Genomic DNA, 15,961 nt, shown 5'->3' on the forward strand with positions numbered 1-15,961 from the left:
AGGAAGAAGAGGAAGAAGCAGAGCGGGAGCATCAGGTAAGAGACAGAAATATGTGTTTCCTCCTTGGCACTAAAAATCTCCTTTTCAGAGCGAAATCCATCACGTTTTCCTAATACATACTTCATGCAGAGGAAGGGAGAGAAAAGAAAAGCCGGACAGAAGAAAGGCAAGCGCTGGTGGGAAAGTGAACAGACACAGCCTACTTTATTCTGCCCATTTCATCCATCTTGTTGGGCTAATAAAATGTCAAGTGGAGTTCCTTGATATTTAATCATGAAGGGGCCGAATGCGTGGCGGTGCCAAGCGCAGGCTCGATGAAGCTTTGGGAAGCTTAAACACAGACCTGAGGAAATTTTGGATAAACCCAAAGAGAGGGAGGACGTTTCACAAACCTCGCTACCCAAATGAAGCAAAACTGTTAAGAAATAGGAGATCCTAATAAGGGAAACTTTTTTTTACTTCCTTTGGCTCCAGGAACAAGTTTCCCAGCTTTACTCCATCCCCTTGAAAAAAAGTTAATTCCTAATTTAGTCAAATCGGTCAGAGAAATGATGAAAATGTGACAAAAAAAGAAGAAAAAAAACCTTGCTCTGTCTTATAAGCACCCTGCAGCTGCGTGCATGACTCTGCATATTTGCGAGCAGCTCCCGCCGGACACTCGCCATGAAAACATAAATAAATAAATGAAAGAACTTCACAAGCTGACGCCCTCTCAAAGAAAAGAGAGGCACCATGGGAGACAGAAATAGCAACGGGCTTCTCTTTTGACCCGCGTTGCAAACTGCACTATTAGAGGAAACCATCCTATCGGGCTATCAGATGTAATGGACGCCACATCTGATAAGGGAGATAAGGAAGGGCTGAGAGAAAAGAAATCGCTTTATGTGATATGAATTAATTTTCACTGGTGAGGAAAGTGTAAAAGAAGCGATTTAAGAAGAAAAAAATGCGATTCAGAAGATAAACAAATAGAGAAAGGGAGGGGAGGAGGTCCAGAAGCTGTAATGAACTCATTTCCTCCCAGCATTAAAACTTTCATTGGTCTTTAGCACAATGACTAAAAGCATTCTTGTAACCGACATGTGGGAATGTTTTGCATTGTTGCGTTTGGGTTCCCTTCAATCATTTACCCAAGGCTCGACCAGGAGAGTCGGAGGCGAAGGAGAGAGGGAAGAAAGGAAAGGAGGGACTGAGAGAGGATGGAAAATGAGGAGAGTTGGCGAGGATTTATGACCCTGTTCCCTTGGTCTCGTTACTTGCTATAACTGGCCCCCAGAGTGGGATCGCAGGGTCTGGAGCTCAGAGCCCAGAGATCAGAGTAATGGAAATTCCACATTTCTACACTGCTACAGCGTGACGGCTTTAGGGCACAGGTTTATTCGAAAAAAGAAGAAGAAAAAAAGAAGAAAAAAGAAGCTGAAAACTGACTCTCAATTTTTTAAAATCTGGAAGCAGAATTGATTTTTCTGCATTAGGTAAGAAGCAGCCTTTCTGAAGCTCGGTGATTCCTCAAACGCAGCAAAGGTGCGCTTAAGTGATGGCTTCTTCTGCCGGGAGGCTCTTTTAAACGCGACTTATATGTGCGGAGCAGACACCAGCCTGAGGTCGGGGAGGCGATGTGAGGCGGCACGCCATCTGTGCTGGGGTTGTATCTCGGGCCCCGCCAATGAGAGGAGGGTCTCGTAAAAGTGACACTCGGCCACACCCACCAAATAAGCCACTGCGTTTACTTCTCTACTCCGCATGCACCATAGCACGTCATGCAAAAAACTGATTTTTTTCAGAGATTACTCGATTAATCAGACGACTTACACAAAATTAATCAGCATGCTTTTTCTTTACGCAATTTCTTAACTATGCTTCTTATTTTTCAAGCTAAAATACCATAAAGTGGAATTTTTGTTACAGTTGCATTCTGAATATTTGGTGTTTCATCATATCTAATGAATGCATTCCACAATAGTGACAGAGACTACTAAAATACAGTTAGCGCTGTTATTTGTATATAAATGCTTTAATAGACGCCTTATTTTGCAGACGATAAATTGTCAGACGTCTGAACAATGTGGTGCGGACAATGAAACCGGTTAGCGGCAAACACAACAAAGAGCAGGAGTTTAGTCTCAATATCATATTAAGGAGGACAATAAAAGTTGACGGATGGCGATCAAAATAACAACAAAAAATGGCAGCGGAATAAATGCTAAAATTATTTCCAAGCACGCGTCTATCTGCGTGTGCGAGCACGGCGGCACCAGCGCACACACACGCGCGTCCAAACACACACACAGCTGTTGGCACCTGCCTGTTATCTCTTCCCCTCAGACCTGGTTTTTCATTGTGCTCCTTGGGAGAGCTACAAATTGAGATCTCAAACATGAAGAGGGGGCAAATGACTTGTGTACGGGAAATCAAATCCACTAATGTGTTACATGTGCAAATTCGCAGGCCCCTCGTATTAGAGATTCATGTATTCCTGCTTTATCAGAATGTACCTTTTTCAGAGCCGTTTTCAATGGAGCCTCAAATTAAATTCAACCAAACACAGAAGAGAATATAATTAATAGGGAATATTTGTCGAAAGGATAACCAGACAGGAACTGATTTGCATTAATAAAATGCTCGTGAAAGGGATCAGACTGGAAATGCTGTAAATTCTTTGACAATTCCCGTTTGCCTGAAAGACGTATTAAACCAGTAATGAACTATTTAAAGAGGATTAAAAACATTTAAAAGAAATGCACGTGATATTTAATAACCAGGGAGACATACAAATATACACACAGCAGCAGTAGCAGCAGCCCTGGCAGCAGTGGCCCCAGCATAAGTAATCCTAGCCTGGTAAGTAGAGTTTTGGAACATATCTTAACAGATCTCCACAAGTAATGACTCAACCCTAAAACCTTTACAGGCCTTGTCAAATATCTGCTGTGCCAAACTCGTTTTTTCCCCCCTCTTTTTTTTTCTCTCTCAACCTGCTGGATCCATCATTCTCAAACTACACAGGTGCCTTCAAAATATCACGGTCCTGTGCACAGGGTGAAGGAGGGGATGGGAGGCAGGCTACACTGCCCATTTAGGGTTCTGAAACTAGTGTATTACAAAAAAAATAGATATACTGTAACTTCAATCTGCCCACATTTCTGCTTAGGCATTTATCTCCTTTCTCTCTAAATCCTGAAATTGCCTCAGAAAAAAAAGGGGAAAAAAAGAGGGGGGTATTTTCCTCCTTTCTTGCACATTTTCAGAGTGGCGCGCAACTTTCTTTCTTCCCCTGCTCTTTTTTTTCTCCCCCTCCTGTGAAAATTGAAGAGGCTTTATGTCAAATACGGCTAAAGCCAGCCTCTCCATATCAAACAACGCAGCGCGAAAATTACTGTGGCGATGATAAGGCTGCCAGATAGAGTGGGAGAAAGAGAGCAAGGGGTGGAGTGGTGGGGGGGGGGGGACTGAAAGGAAGTGACTCTACTCAATTATACTGCAAAATTGGTATGACTGAATATTTTTCATTCAGGTGACTGATAGTATCAGTGAAACTGCAATGCAGATAAATAAAGGAGCCTTCTGTCAAGAATAAACACCATTAATCATGAAGCCAGCTACTGCGTGACCGCCTGTCCCCCCGACTTACTCCACTGAGAAAGTATTAAAGAAGGGGTGGGGGGATTGTGTGCATGTGTGTGTGTGTGTGTGTGGGGGGGGGGGGGGGGGGGGGACTAAGGAAGGGGGCGGGCCGGTATTGGTGACTCCACCAGAAAGGGGTGACCTATGAAGTCACACAGAATGGGTTTTTTGGACAGTTAAGAGAGGAAGATGAAAAAGCAGCCTTCATCTTTCAGCCACTGCTTCCTGGTGACAGAAGCACATCTGGATGGAGATTATCAGATGTGATGGTGGAGCGGTCATTTACACCGGATGCAATTTATGGCTACCCTTCTCATTCTATGTTAGTCGAAAACAGATTCAAAAGTGAATAATCATAAAAAAATCTTTACATATATTATTTTTCTGTAGAAAATCTGGACTGTATTTTTAGAAAGTGGCTGAAAAGAACATTTTAATGATTAAACGAGGCCTCAAATCGCACTGTAAGTAACGCTCCGTTTCCACCAGCTTCTAGAAAAGATACGGCAGGTCCTTTTTTGTCTTTTTATTGTTGATTGTGTTATTGTTATGCTGCTTGTGTGCACATCTGTGTGTGTGTGTGTGTGTGTGTGTGTGTGTGTGTGTGTGCAACGTATTGCGATGCTCGCTCTCATCCCGTCTGGAAGGAGGTGTTGAGATAAGGCCGTGGTCTTTATGCAAAGCAACACTTGGCTCCTCCGTGAGCAGATTGGGCGCTCTGACAACAGTTTATGTAAATAACAAAAGGAACTCGGCGCACATCTTAAAGAAAACAACAAAAACCCATGCGGGCGCGCTCAGTGAGGAAAGCGGGGAGGAAGAAGTGCGTATGGGGCGATGCGTCCGAACTCTTGCGTTTTACTTCTGAGCTGATTGGATTTAGAGGGTAACAAGGTGACTCAGTCAAGTTGGTGCCATGTTTAAATGAAACAAAGCTTGAGAAGCAACAGCTCACGCAGCCCTGGAGCCAATTAATTCCTCCCTGCTTCATCGTTTCTGAGCTGAGGTTTTGTTGTGATGACAGAGATGTGCCACAACTCTCCCCCCACACCCTCCCCGGTCCTCCAGAATACCTTCTAGTCAGCCCTGCAGCTGAACAAACACTGGTCATGAATGAAATAACCACACAGGCCGGGAACATGGAAACACACCCGCAAAGCCCCCCACCTGTACCCTAACTCCACATATAGAGAAAAATAAACCGCTTTACTTTATTTATGAGACACATGAGTCCTTAAGGTCTGTTAATATCTTGAGAATAGAGAAAACTGACAGCATCTGAGCTAATTTTGCATTTTTTGGGGGGGTTGGACGTATACAGTGGGGAATATATATGCATGTTTTACTTTATAGGAAGGGAAAGCAATTTAAAGTAATAGTTACCACAAAGAAAACCTTTCATGAAAAAAATCTCTTTAGAGTGCTCGTTTACTTTTACAGCTTTATAGACTCTTTAATTGACTCCGCTGGCTTGACTAATTCTTTTTTAAATCCACATACGGTAAATGAGCGAAAGGTTGTGAGTCAATTGCTTATCCCCTAAGAATGTTTTGTCGTTTTAGTGGCCCCCCATTCACAGCACGAGGGCCCGGGACTCCAGAGTAAATTCTGATGCCGATAATTGACTTGTGACGAATACCTCTGTTTGTTCTGCACGGTCTCCGGGTGACCCAGAGCCGGCGTTGAGCTGCATGAGAGGGCTGTTTTGTTTTTCTGTGTACCGCGGTCAGGCAATAAAGCTGGAATGAAAGGAGTGGTCTCTTCTGTTGGAGCTGGCCTCACCCCCACACCCCCCACCCCACCACCAAACTCCCATTAAGCCAAACCAGCACAAAGGGGACCAAAGCTCCCATGGAGAGCCTGCTCTTCACAGATCAATGTGTTTATTTAGGCAGGAAAGACTCTTTCTCTCTTTGCTAAGTCTGGAGTTAAGCTGGTTCCAGACCAGAGACACACACAGACACACAGAAAACTGGCCAAGTTTAAAGGAGGAAAAGACTCCAGCTGATCCCGGATCAGTGCAGGACAGTAAAGTTTAGGTTACTTCAGATAAAAAAGAAAGAAACCTGTTAAACGCTTCTTGTTGGTTGTTGGGATTAGCTTCAACTCAGACTGAGATTGTTGAAACTCTTGTTAAGTGCTGTTCTTGCACGTGAATATAAATTTCTCAGTAAAGAGAAATTGCCCCCCACCCCCCGCCTCCTCTCCTGACCCCGAGGCGTTAATATTGAATGGCACATTGGTACCTTCCCCACAAGAATTCATAAACTAAACGATTAGCCTCTGTCTGTAATTGCACTCTCCCTTGCCTAATAGGGGCGGTGAGGTAAAGAGGGGAGAGAAAAAAAAACAAAGGACAGTTAATTTGTGATTTCCTCTGCTCATTTGAAGGCAAATTAAGTGTCAAACAGCTAATACGGAGCATATTTCATTTTATGAGCTTTTAATTTAATTCCACCGCCTCATATCACTGGAGCCCGTTAGCTGCGCTGCTAACGCCCGCTCCTCGTCTGAAAACGAGGGCCATAAATAAACACGTTTCAATTAGGCCCTTCACAGTAATAGGATATGATTCTGTTCATTTGCCACGTACGGATGGTGTATGTGTCATTGTGGCACAGAGGAAACAAGCTGCCGGGCGCTCGTGGTGTTTTTCTCCGGCCACGGATGCCCGGTGGTGGCTGGCTTGTGTGCATGGCGGGGGGAAGCCGGCTGGATTGATGGAACTGCCGCAGGGCCAACCCAACTGTAATTACAGGCCCTAATGAGAGGTTGCATGGGGAAGTACTGCAATAATAGTCCCTGTGTACTTAGGCATATCTTTGAGGGGGCTAATAACGATTAATTCTGCTCACCGAGGAGAACTTGTCTTAAAACAATTCAATATTTCTCCATAAGCCGCCTCCTGTCCTCCATTTCCCCCGAGCGACAGCTATACGTTGACTGCCTCGCGTGGGCTGCCTACAAGCAGCATTACCGAGCAGAATGCATCGCTTAAATCCTGGCAGAGATTTACGCTTTTGCGGTAGTTTCACAGTCGTAAAGTTTAGTTGCTGAAACTCGCTCAAAACCTAAAATCTGGGAGTGTAATTAACTCCAATTTGCCATCAGGTGGTTGGACGCAGCTGTAATACCACAAGTGATGAGCGCATCTTCCCACCAAGGAATTCAGGGCTGCTTTTTTAATCAAGCAGGCAATATTGCTGCTTCCCTGTGCAAAAGAATCCAAAGTAGATGAGAACAATTTCTGCATGAAACCCACGTAGGGCCCGCAGATAATGCGCATGACAGTGAGCTCACAAGACTTTATTTAAATAAGGCTGGCCACTCAACAGCTGTTTTATAATCATGACAAATAGTTTCCCTCAGCGCAGCGTGTCATATTAAACAGCTCCACGTCTAATGGTTTGGATAAACAGGCCCTAAGTAGCGTGGCAGGAGCATGGCCGTGTCTCCAGTGACAGCAAACCAAGCGCGCAGATAACTCCCGTCCGGACAGAGTGACTGAAGACACCGTTGCTGCGTAACTTCTCCCCCTTAATTCAATTCTTCAGCTCCGTGTTGTCCCTCTAACCCCCCCCCACCCCCGCCTGCTTCCTCATTTTTCTCCTCCTCCCTAACCTGCTGCTCCGCTTCGTACCAAAGCGCTCCTGACGGATAACAAGCCCGGCTGTTTGTTTGAGCTTATGTTGCCTGAGCGTGTTCGCCCCATTATCTGCGCATAAGCTAAATGCTAAATTATATTTGCCATTTTGTTTGCAGTGACACGAGGCATCAATCACCTCCCCTTGTTTTTTTTATTTCCTCGCCTCGACCCCCCCTTCCTCCTCTGAGCAGGAGACGAGGGGTTGAGAGGTGGGGTGGGCCGGAGACGGGGGTGGGGGGGACATAAAAAATTCATTACGCTTAGTGGCACATCAGCAAGGGAGAGATATGACTCCTGAGGAGGAGAAAGGGGGGAGTTGATAATGATGAAGAATATCAAACATAATGCGGCCCAAGTAGCTGCCCCATCCAATTTGTCCTCGTCGCACGCTGATCGCTTCCTCCGTGTCGGCGGGTAGGAAACAAGCGCCACAAGGACGAGGACTCCTGCACTGTTTGGATGCAAAGAATACAAATGACCGAGAGAGTAGAAGAGAAGGTAGTGACTAATAGTGAGGAGAAAGGAGCAATTTGTGCATGCGAGCGAGCTCGCTGAGCACTTTGAAGTTCTCTGCTGACCTGGCCGGCACCATCGGACCCACTCCACAGGGGCAGACTAAAGCAATAAGAGTTACCCTGTTTATAATAACTTACCACTGGAGAGCTGAGATGGCCTCGCTTTTACTTCGCTTCAAAACGAATCGAATGCACACAAATGCGATTGGAAGAGGCAGGGAGGTTACTTGTACACAGTTCATGTGTCAGGAGCTCATCTGTGTCTGTCAGAGATGGGTAGATGTCAGCAGAGGCATTGCTTCCTTCTCTTGACAGGGCTTGATCACTGCTCTTATGAGAATTGCGCGCTCCCAGGCTTCCCTCGCCCTGCTCTCATTTCCCTGTCTCTGACACATGTTCATTTGCGTGTCTCTGACATGCGGATCATGTTGCGCACGTACGGGGCCGTGGCCTTTGATCCTGAAAAGGCAAAGAGAGGCGCCCCGGCACCCATGAGGAGGATGCTCCACGCCCACAGGCGGAAGGAAGTTTCGAAGCTCGATTTGTATCGCCGCTAGTAGCGGACCATGCGGCTGAGTCAAATGTGTTCTCCTGTGTTATGATCAGCAAAATTGAAGTCTGCGGTTTTGTGCTTGAGTGCGAGACACTTACACGTGAAGAGGGGGCACAGGCGAAGGATCGTAGATGTACCGTCCCTGGGTATGTCTGTCGTCGATTGGCACAGGAGGGTGGAAGGTGGGGAAGAACTGTGGAGCAGCTGTGCGGGACAGAAAAGATAAGAAACATGAGCTGTTTTTCTTTACAGTTTATAAAAGTCCCAGTTCTCCTAAAATACGTCTGCAAGTGGATCCATTCCCTCCTCGGCTAATCTAAATAGCAGCAGTAATGAAAGGCAGTGGTTGATGGCTATCTTTCAGCGGACCCACCCAAATGAGACCTCATTAAACGCGCCGAGCTAAAAGCTGCGCCGCTCGAAAAATGTTAGCTGAGGAAGTCTTTGTACATGTCTCAAGGCTGAGAGAACTCAAAATAAACAGGGATAAATAAGCGTAGGAAAAGCAGCCAAATGGCACATTTCTCACCGTGCCAAGCATAATATGGTTTTGTACAAAGGATAACATTTGAGTACAACCACTGAAACGAACAAAATGGGAAACAAAAACATCCTTTTCCATCTTGGTGTTTTATCACAGAGAATCCAGAGGCTTCTTTCACTCTCTCACCCCCCCCCCACCTCCAGATAAAACATTAAAATATTTGTATTACATGAGTTTTCAAGCCTTTTCTTTACTTTTACCCTCTCTATTTTAATTTTTACAGCAGAAATTGAAACTGCCACAACCAGGCTGACTTTGCACACGTACGCACTCATCGTCGAACCCTGACTTGCACTCGTTGTTATATAGTTGTAACTTGAAGCTGAATTTGTGTGTCGCAACCGTGCACCCACTGTTGGACGAGTCGAAACAAGCAACCAAAAGGTGCCTGCTTAAGTTTTGACACGTTAGGTTAAAGTGTGTATATCAAGGCAGAAACAGCAAATGACCATTGCGCACGGATTAACTGCATCTCACTGCTAGAACATTAGCCACTTTATTACCTGTGTTACTGAGACCAGTGCCAAGTTGCATTATCTTTTTTTTTTTTTTTTTTTTTTTTCTTTTCCAAGTTGCATTATCATCCCCCCGAGGCTAAGCATGTGTCAACATCTGTATAACGTCACGCAGCAAGTCTCTGAGGCTGCTAGCTATATATATATTTTTTTTTTTTTTTTTTTTTTTATGGTTGTAAACATTTGGAAGCGTGAGCCAAAAGGGCACATTGCCAAACGGCGAGGTGCCCAACAGCTCCACGAGTGTTGAGCCATGACAGATTCAGCTGCATCGTTGGGCAATACACCAGGTGTTGATCTCGGGTCTCTGCTTACCTCATGGCTCATTTATTTACTGGGTTAATCACTGCCAGCTTGGGGCAACAGCTACAATTGAGAGGTGGTCACTTTAGTTTTGCTTAGGCTTACAGCTTTGCAATGTATTGAGTCTTAATAAGAGAAATGAAGCAGCAGAAACCAAGCGAGAGAAAAATCTAGATCCTAAACTAAGTGTCAAAGATCTTTTTTTTCTGGGAAGCTCCAGAGCTTCAGTGATGATCAACACAAACAACCTGGAGCTTTAGCCTGCTTTAGTCTGTCTGAAGCAGGAGAGCAAGGCTTTCCGTTCAGTTCCAATCATTTATCTATATCTGGCTACAAATCAGAACAACAGTCATCTCAATGCGAGACTCAAGGTGCTCTATAGTGTAAGGTAAAAACCCTACAATAACATAGAGAAACCCCAACAATCAGACAATACCCTTTGAGCAAGCACTATTCCCAACAGTGGGAAGGAAGAAAGCTCAACCAGAAGCAGGCTCAGGGAGAGGCAGCCATCTGACGTGAACGTTGAGGAGTGAGGGAAGGGAGACAGGGCTAGAGGTGAGTGAAGAAGTGCGTCATGGGAAGGCCCAAGCAGTCTAGGGTCACCTGATCCAGCCCATAATGGCATGCTTTAACAAAAAGGAAAGCTTCAAGCCAAACTAGAAGACGGCTCCACAGAAGAGGGGCCTGAAAGCTGATGGCTCTACCTCCCATTCTACTTTTAAATACACTAGAAACCACGCTTAAGCCCATTAGAGACGTGCTCTAATGGGGTGGTTCATCTGTGGAGACGCACAAGTTGTTTTTTAAGAAAAGAAAGTTGCTAAAACTGAGGGCAAAGTTGCAAAGTTTGCACCCCTGCAATGATGAGTGAGAAGGATGCCAGTCAGACTTCAGGATGAAATTGTATATATTTACCCCGTGTCCAAACAGCTCTTAAATCCAAGTCATAAGTCAACTTCTGCATCATGCTGTATAACAGTACGCTATAAAGTTCTCCAGTTTCACAGAAAATTTGTTCAACAAGTGAAGAGAAAACTTAGGCAAACTTCTAGAAAGCACTCGTGGGTTTTCATCCTGTTTTTCACAATAGCAGAGATAAGTGGTAAAAGCCTCCTCCATGCAGCTCTGGCAAGTATCTGACCACTCCGTCTCTGTCTGTTTGATAGTTCTCTCCTGATGACTCAGTTTTGGCTTGGCTCACCTCAGCTGATTCCAGAGCTGCTGAGGGCGGGAGGGATGAGGGGATGCTGGGATGAAGGGATGGGCTGCTGGTAGACAAGAGCAGAATCTGCTTTGTTTACTCTCCACAGCTCCACTCCCGGGCTGTCGGCCCTTGGCTGTCAGACTCGGAAATGAAGCATCAGGTTTACCAGCGTCTATGGGAGTAAAAGCTTCATGTTCTCTAATCTTACTCATCCCTGCCCACATAGCAGGAACTTTATTATAGCCTCTGTCATGTTGTGCAATAACAGACAGCTACTGAGGTTAAAAAAATGTGCTATCAATTTAAATACTCCACCCCTTCATCGCTGCAACGTACACCTTCATTCCTACATCCGCCGCTCCTCGTTGAATTACCCAGATCCCCCTTTTGTTTATGTCTCTGGAGCCACTCACTCAGCACAGCCCTGTACTGAAACAAGAGCCTTTTTCTCACTCCTTCCCTCCCTTCCTTCCTACTCTTTCTGCTGCCCAGGACTTTACAGCATGGCAAACCATTCCGCTGAGGTTTATTTAAATCCAAGTCTGAAGTTTACTTTACCACGGCCCTATCTAAATAGAGCCTGCCACCTCTTTTACACCAAGCACAGCTCCCCATTAGCAAGGCAAACCGACCCGTGTCACTACAGGGAATGTATACAGTCACGAAGAACAGAGAGCAGAGAAAAAGAGGGGAGAGCCTCCATCCTGCAATCTACCTCCAGTGTTTCCTGTAGGGACTCCTTACTGTTTACTCCCAAACTAAATTGCCCCTGCTTCTCTGGATATTCCGGGTATTCTCTTTGTCAAATACAGAATACAGCTGGAAGGCACACGGGAAGCCAAAACACATGTCACAGTTTTTACCTTCCCACTGTGGCCACACACACCACGGCCGCTCGAGCATTCCTAAAGAAAGTGTAATCCTAACGGTTTTTCTCCCTGTTACGTATAGTTAAGTTAATTATGTTTTTAAAGCATGTCAGCCAATCAAATACTGAGAATCAGGAACTTTTTGTAGTAGCATCTTTCATAACTTTCAACTAATTCATTAGCTCTTCAGAGCTCCTCTCGAACATTTTAATGACCTCTGTGCAACTTTTCAGAGCAGCAGTGTTCATTTTTGTTTTGCCCCCCTCTTTTTTCAGTCTTTTAGGAGAAAGGATGGAAGGTATTAAGACATGATCACAAATGGGTCTTAATGAAAGGGCAATTAGAAGCAAACTTTGACCAGGCTCATTAATTCTAATTCACACAAACACTCTGTACTCAGGACCAAAAGCCAGCTTCCACCTCATTAAAGAGAGGATGGTAATTGACTTGTCCTTTATTGGACACTTGAATAATTTCAAAAGAATGGGGTGGGGGGTGGGGGTGAGGACGAGGGGAGGATAAAGCCTAAAGCACATCATTTGCAATATCCTTATTGGTTAATCTCCTTTCATAGTGGAAGCTTTGGCACAAAGCGTCTTAAACGTGCTCCGGAACAAGCGTGAGCTGATACTTTTGCAGAATTTGAGCTGTCACTTGCAATTCTGATTTGGGTGTTGATAATACAAACAATTTCCCCTTGTTGCTCTTTTGTTGTCAACTCAGCATTGTGAGTTTATTGTCTTGACGGCAAAAACCTGGGCTCCTCCTCTCCCGCGGTGAGGGTTCACTGACTCTGCTCGCACAGAGTGTCACCCGCAGCCGAGGACGAAACACTCCACCATAAACGCTGCACTTCTCATCGACGCTCCACTGCGAGAGCACAAAGAGCCAGTGACAGTTTGTCATAAGCGACTAAGGCGGAGTGAGAAAAGGGCTGCTGGGGCCTGCTCCAGAGGTTTGTGAATTGCTAATGTGGAACATATGAAGCCTGTGCCGGGGCCGCGAGTGCCAGATTTCATTATGCCACCTCTTTCCTCGCTCGTGATCTCACTGTTCAGGCATGCTCGTCTGCAGCAGGGCCCACAGTTAGAACCCAACTCTGCAACACTTTGCAGCGCGTCAAAGATGCTCAAGACTTTGTGTATTTGCACGTTTAATAGCGCACGTGTGTGCCGCTCCTTTCTGGAAGTAAGTACTAGTGGAAAAGAAGACAGAGAGTGTTATACTCACTCCTGCTACATTGTGACTTCTAGAAATAGATGATGTGAAACCCAGACAGTGCTTTCTTCGATTGGTCCATTTGAATAACTTTTCAAGCTAAAGGAAATGAATGTGTTTAAAGGAGAGACTACAGTGGTCAGGTCTTTGTACAGCTGTTTTTCCAGCTTTCTTCCATTCCATCTTTTTATGGAATAAAGTCATCTATAACTGATTTGTCTAATAGCGTAACCCCACAAAAGTCCCCATATTAGGAACTGCTACAATAGCTGTGGTTAACTCTTAGCTTTTTACTTTTTGAAATAAACTGAGCACAGGAAAATGCATTTGTGGGTTTGCAGGAATGCATTTCCTTACATCTGTGCTAAGATTATATGTTTATTTATTTAAAATAAATGTATTTAAAAGGAGAGGCTGTGAAGCCAAATTATTCTAATGTATTGGTCAACGGCTAACAAGTCGTGAGTTTAAAATTCAATGGAATTTTATTGCTAATAAATCAGTCGACAAAGTCCAGCTCAGCAACATTCCTGACAGATTGGTCGATCCGATGCTATTTCGATGCTATTTAAGCCTGCCTACAGTTGCTGCATATCTGCAAGCCACTTTGCAACCCCATCTCCACCCCCAGCTTCTTTCATGGTGTGCTCCTCAAGCTTTGATTATGCAGCACATGGACACATACAGCTGGAGACACCACGTTTCTCTTATACTTTTTCTTAAAAGTCTGCTTGAACTTTTGGGTGGATGAGTCTGTACGGTCACAAAAATTAGGCGTTCATCCGGACGTCCACGGGGACCCTTGCACTCACTGTTTGATTGCAAGCAGACGCTAAAAGACTCACTGACTTTTTTTTTTTTGCACAGACACAGAGCAGGAACAGGGTTTGTTGAATACAGGGCTGAACCTGTAATCGACAAGCGACATTTGGTGCTTGCCAGGTGTTATTTTCAAACCCTGCTTCCAATATATAAAATTGTAAGAGTATTACACCATATTTTCCTCTTTATGGCATATCTGCAGACAAGCTTTACCGTGAGTACTCAGAGTCTGCTCGAACTATTACATGATTGGTGCGTTTAACACTTCTGATCACACTTGCTTCCAGAGATGTGACGCTGAGCCTCTCATCATTATCAGGCCGGCCGGAGATTGAAAAAAAAAGCCTTCAACAGACTATCAGCAGACATAGTTTGGAAGCTGCCTCTAAATTCCCCCTGTGATCAATCCTTTCACACCCCGCCTCTCATCATGTTTGCTTACACTGAGACCTCAAGCTGTTTGGACATGTAAATAACACTTTTGGAGACTGTTTAGCTAAGCTCAATGGGAGTTGCTGTTGACTTTTGGAGCGCTTTGCTTAATTACAGGTCCCAGATTGTTTCAGGTCTAATGGCCTAATTACCGCTGTATAAATTAGCCTAATGTTCGTGCTGTGCAGAGCTTTCTCCGCTGTATGTAATGCTCGGGCACGAGAATAGAGAAAGATAAAAACAAGCCTTTATTCAGCAAAGACCAACAGTGAGAGTGAGGCAGAAGAAAGAAAGCAGAGAGGTTAAATAAAAGAAAAATGTTAAGTGTTGGCTTGCCAATCTCTCTGCCATTCATCATATGTACGAGGCTGGCAGATCACACTCTGCCCTTCCTCTGTAAGTCAATAGATTTTTTTTTTTATCTTCTCTGCTGTTCGTGCTTTCTCTGTCTCTCTTGCTCAGTTGCTCTCACACCATTAAACACAAGCAGTCTTTCTTTTGGTAAAAAGCAATTAACACAGCGGAAAAGAAAAACAAGGCAGAGAACGGAACACGAGCGTGAAAGAGAGAAACGTCTGCACGATAACAGGCTTTCTGTTTGAGCATACATTCCATCGCTACTCGCTGTCAGACGTCGACTGAACAAGTCAGTCAGTGCCCGCAAGTCTGTGCATATTTGCTCTGAGACTTAATGTTCAAACAGATTATTTATTTGTTAAGTACTGGATCTTTTTATTTTTTCCCTCCAGGGGTTTACTTTGCTCATACACCACCTGCAGGACATGCAACAATTCCCTGTCAGACTTTATCTCAAATTTTTAGAGGATTTACAGATGACTACCCATTAAAATATGTATCCAATTGCAGGACATTTAGACATAAGTTACACAAATAACTCAGCAGAGCTCCACAGCTGCAAAACATTTACGAACCAGAGTCGTAATCTTAACAAATTGCACTCCAATCTAAGGATTTTTTAATGCTAGAGAGTGGAGCTAAGCACGCACACATCTCTGCCAGGGGCCCCCAGCACTACCCAACCTCAGCAATGCACCCTCTTTTTTTCTCTTCCCCTGTATCCTAGTAAGGTTATTTCACTGGGCCTCTCTGGAGCACCCATCTATCTCTTACATTTCCCGAATTTCTCCAGATTGGGATAAGCCCGGGAGTAGAACAAAGAGCTACGCGTTGGCCCTCTCCCCTCACTCCCGCACCCTCTCTGCCCTACTCCACCCTCCAGCCTCCTCTCCCCGACTCGGCTGAGAAAAGACGCAGCAGTTTACCAGCTAAAACTCCACACTACACCTCTCTCTCCCTCCACCTCCTCCTCTGTATCTCTTGCATCTGTCTATCTCCTTTTCGCCAAACAATGACGACTCAGATAAAAGGGAGTCGATTTAAACCTCAGGTTAACTCAGCAGGACTTGGCTACATTTATTTTGCTTCAGCTGCATGATTTATTCCACTCAAATTCAAGGCCAATACTGGGCTTGGAATTTTTTGAGATCTTTATTTAGAAAAGAGTCCACTGATGCATTTAAATGCCTGTATTAGAGAAAATGCACGATAAACTACTCTGATACAAGCCGAGGTCGTATTAGAGAGTGTGTTCACGACTGTCCATGCTGCATCAGGCTACCAGGACAGTCTGACCCTCTATGCGGTTCAGTGTCACATCACATCCTCAGGCCTCTATATGCAGGTGATACCAAA

General features: G+C 44.8%; 1 protein-coding gene across 1 annotated transcript in view; it reads right to left on the reverse strand.

Moving 5' to 3' along the window:
• gli3 (GLI family zinc finger 3) overlaps nt 1-15,961 on the reverse strand; it is a 96,286-nt gene that overhangs the window by 35,400 nt on the left and 44,925 nt on the right. Inside the window, exon 4 of the mRNA XM_085286851.1 lies at nt 8,437-8,542. Within this exon, the coding sequence (XP_085142977.1) occupies nt 8,437-8,542 (106 nt within the window). The remainder of the gene's footprint in view (nt 1-8,436; nt 8,543-15,961) is intronic.

This window comes from Mchenga conophoros, linkage group LG9 (assembly GCF_057382185.1).
Source record: "Mchenga conophoros isolate Kocher_MC1m ecotype Shallow Benthic linkage group LG9, M_conophoros_male_GT1.1, whole genome shotgun sequence".
Taxonomy (NCBI): Eukaryota; Metazoa; Chordata; class Actinopteri; order Cichliformes; family Cichlidae; genus Mchenga; species Mchenga conophoros.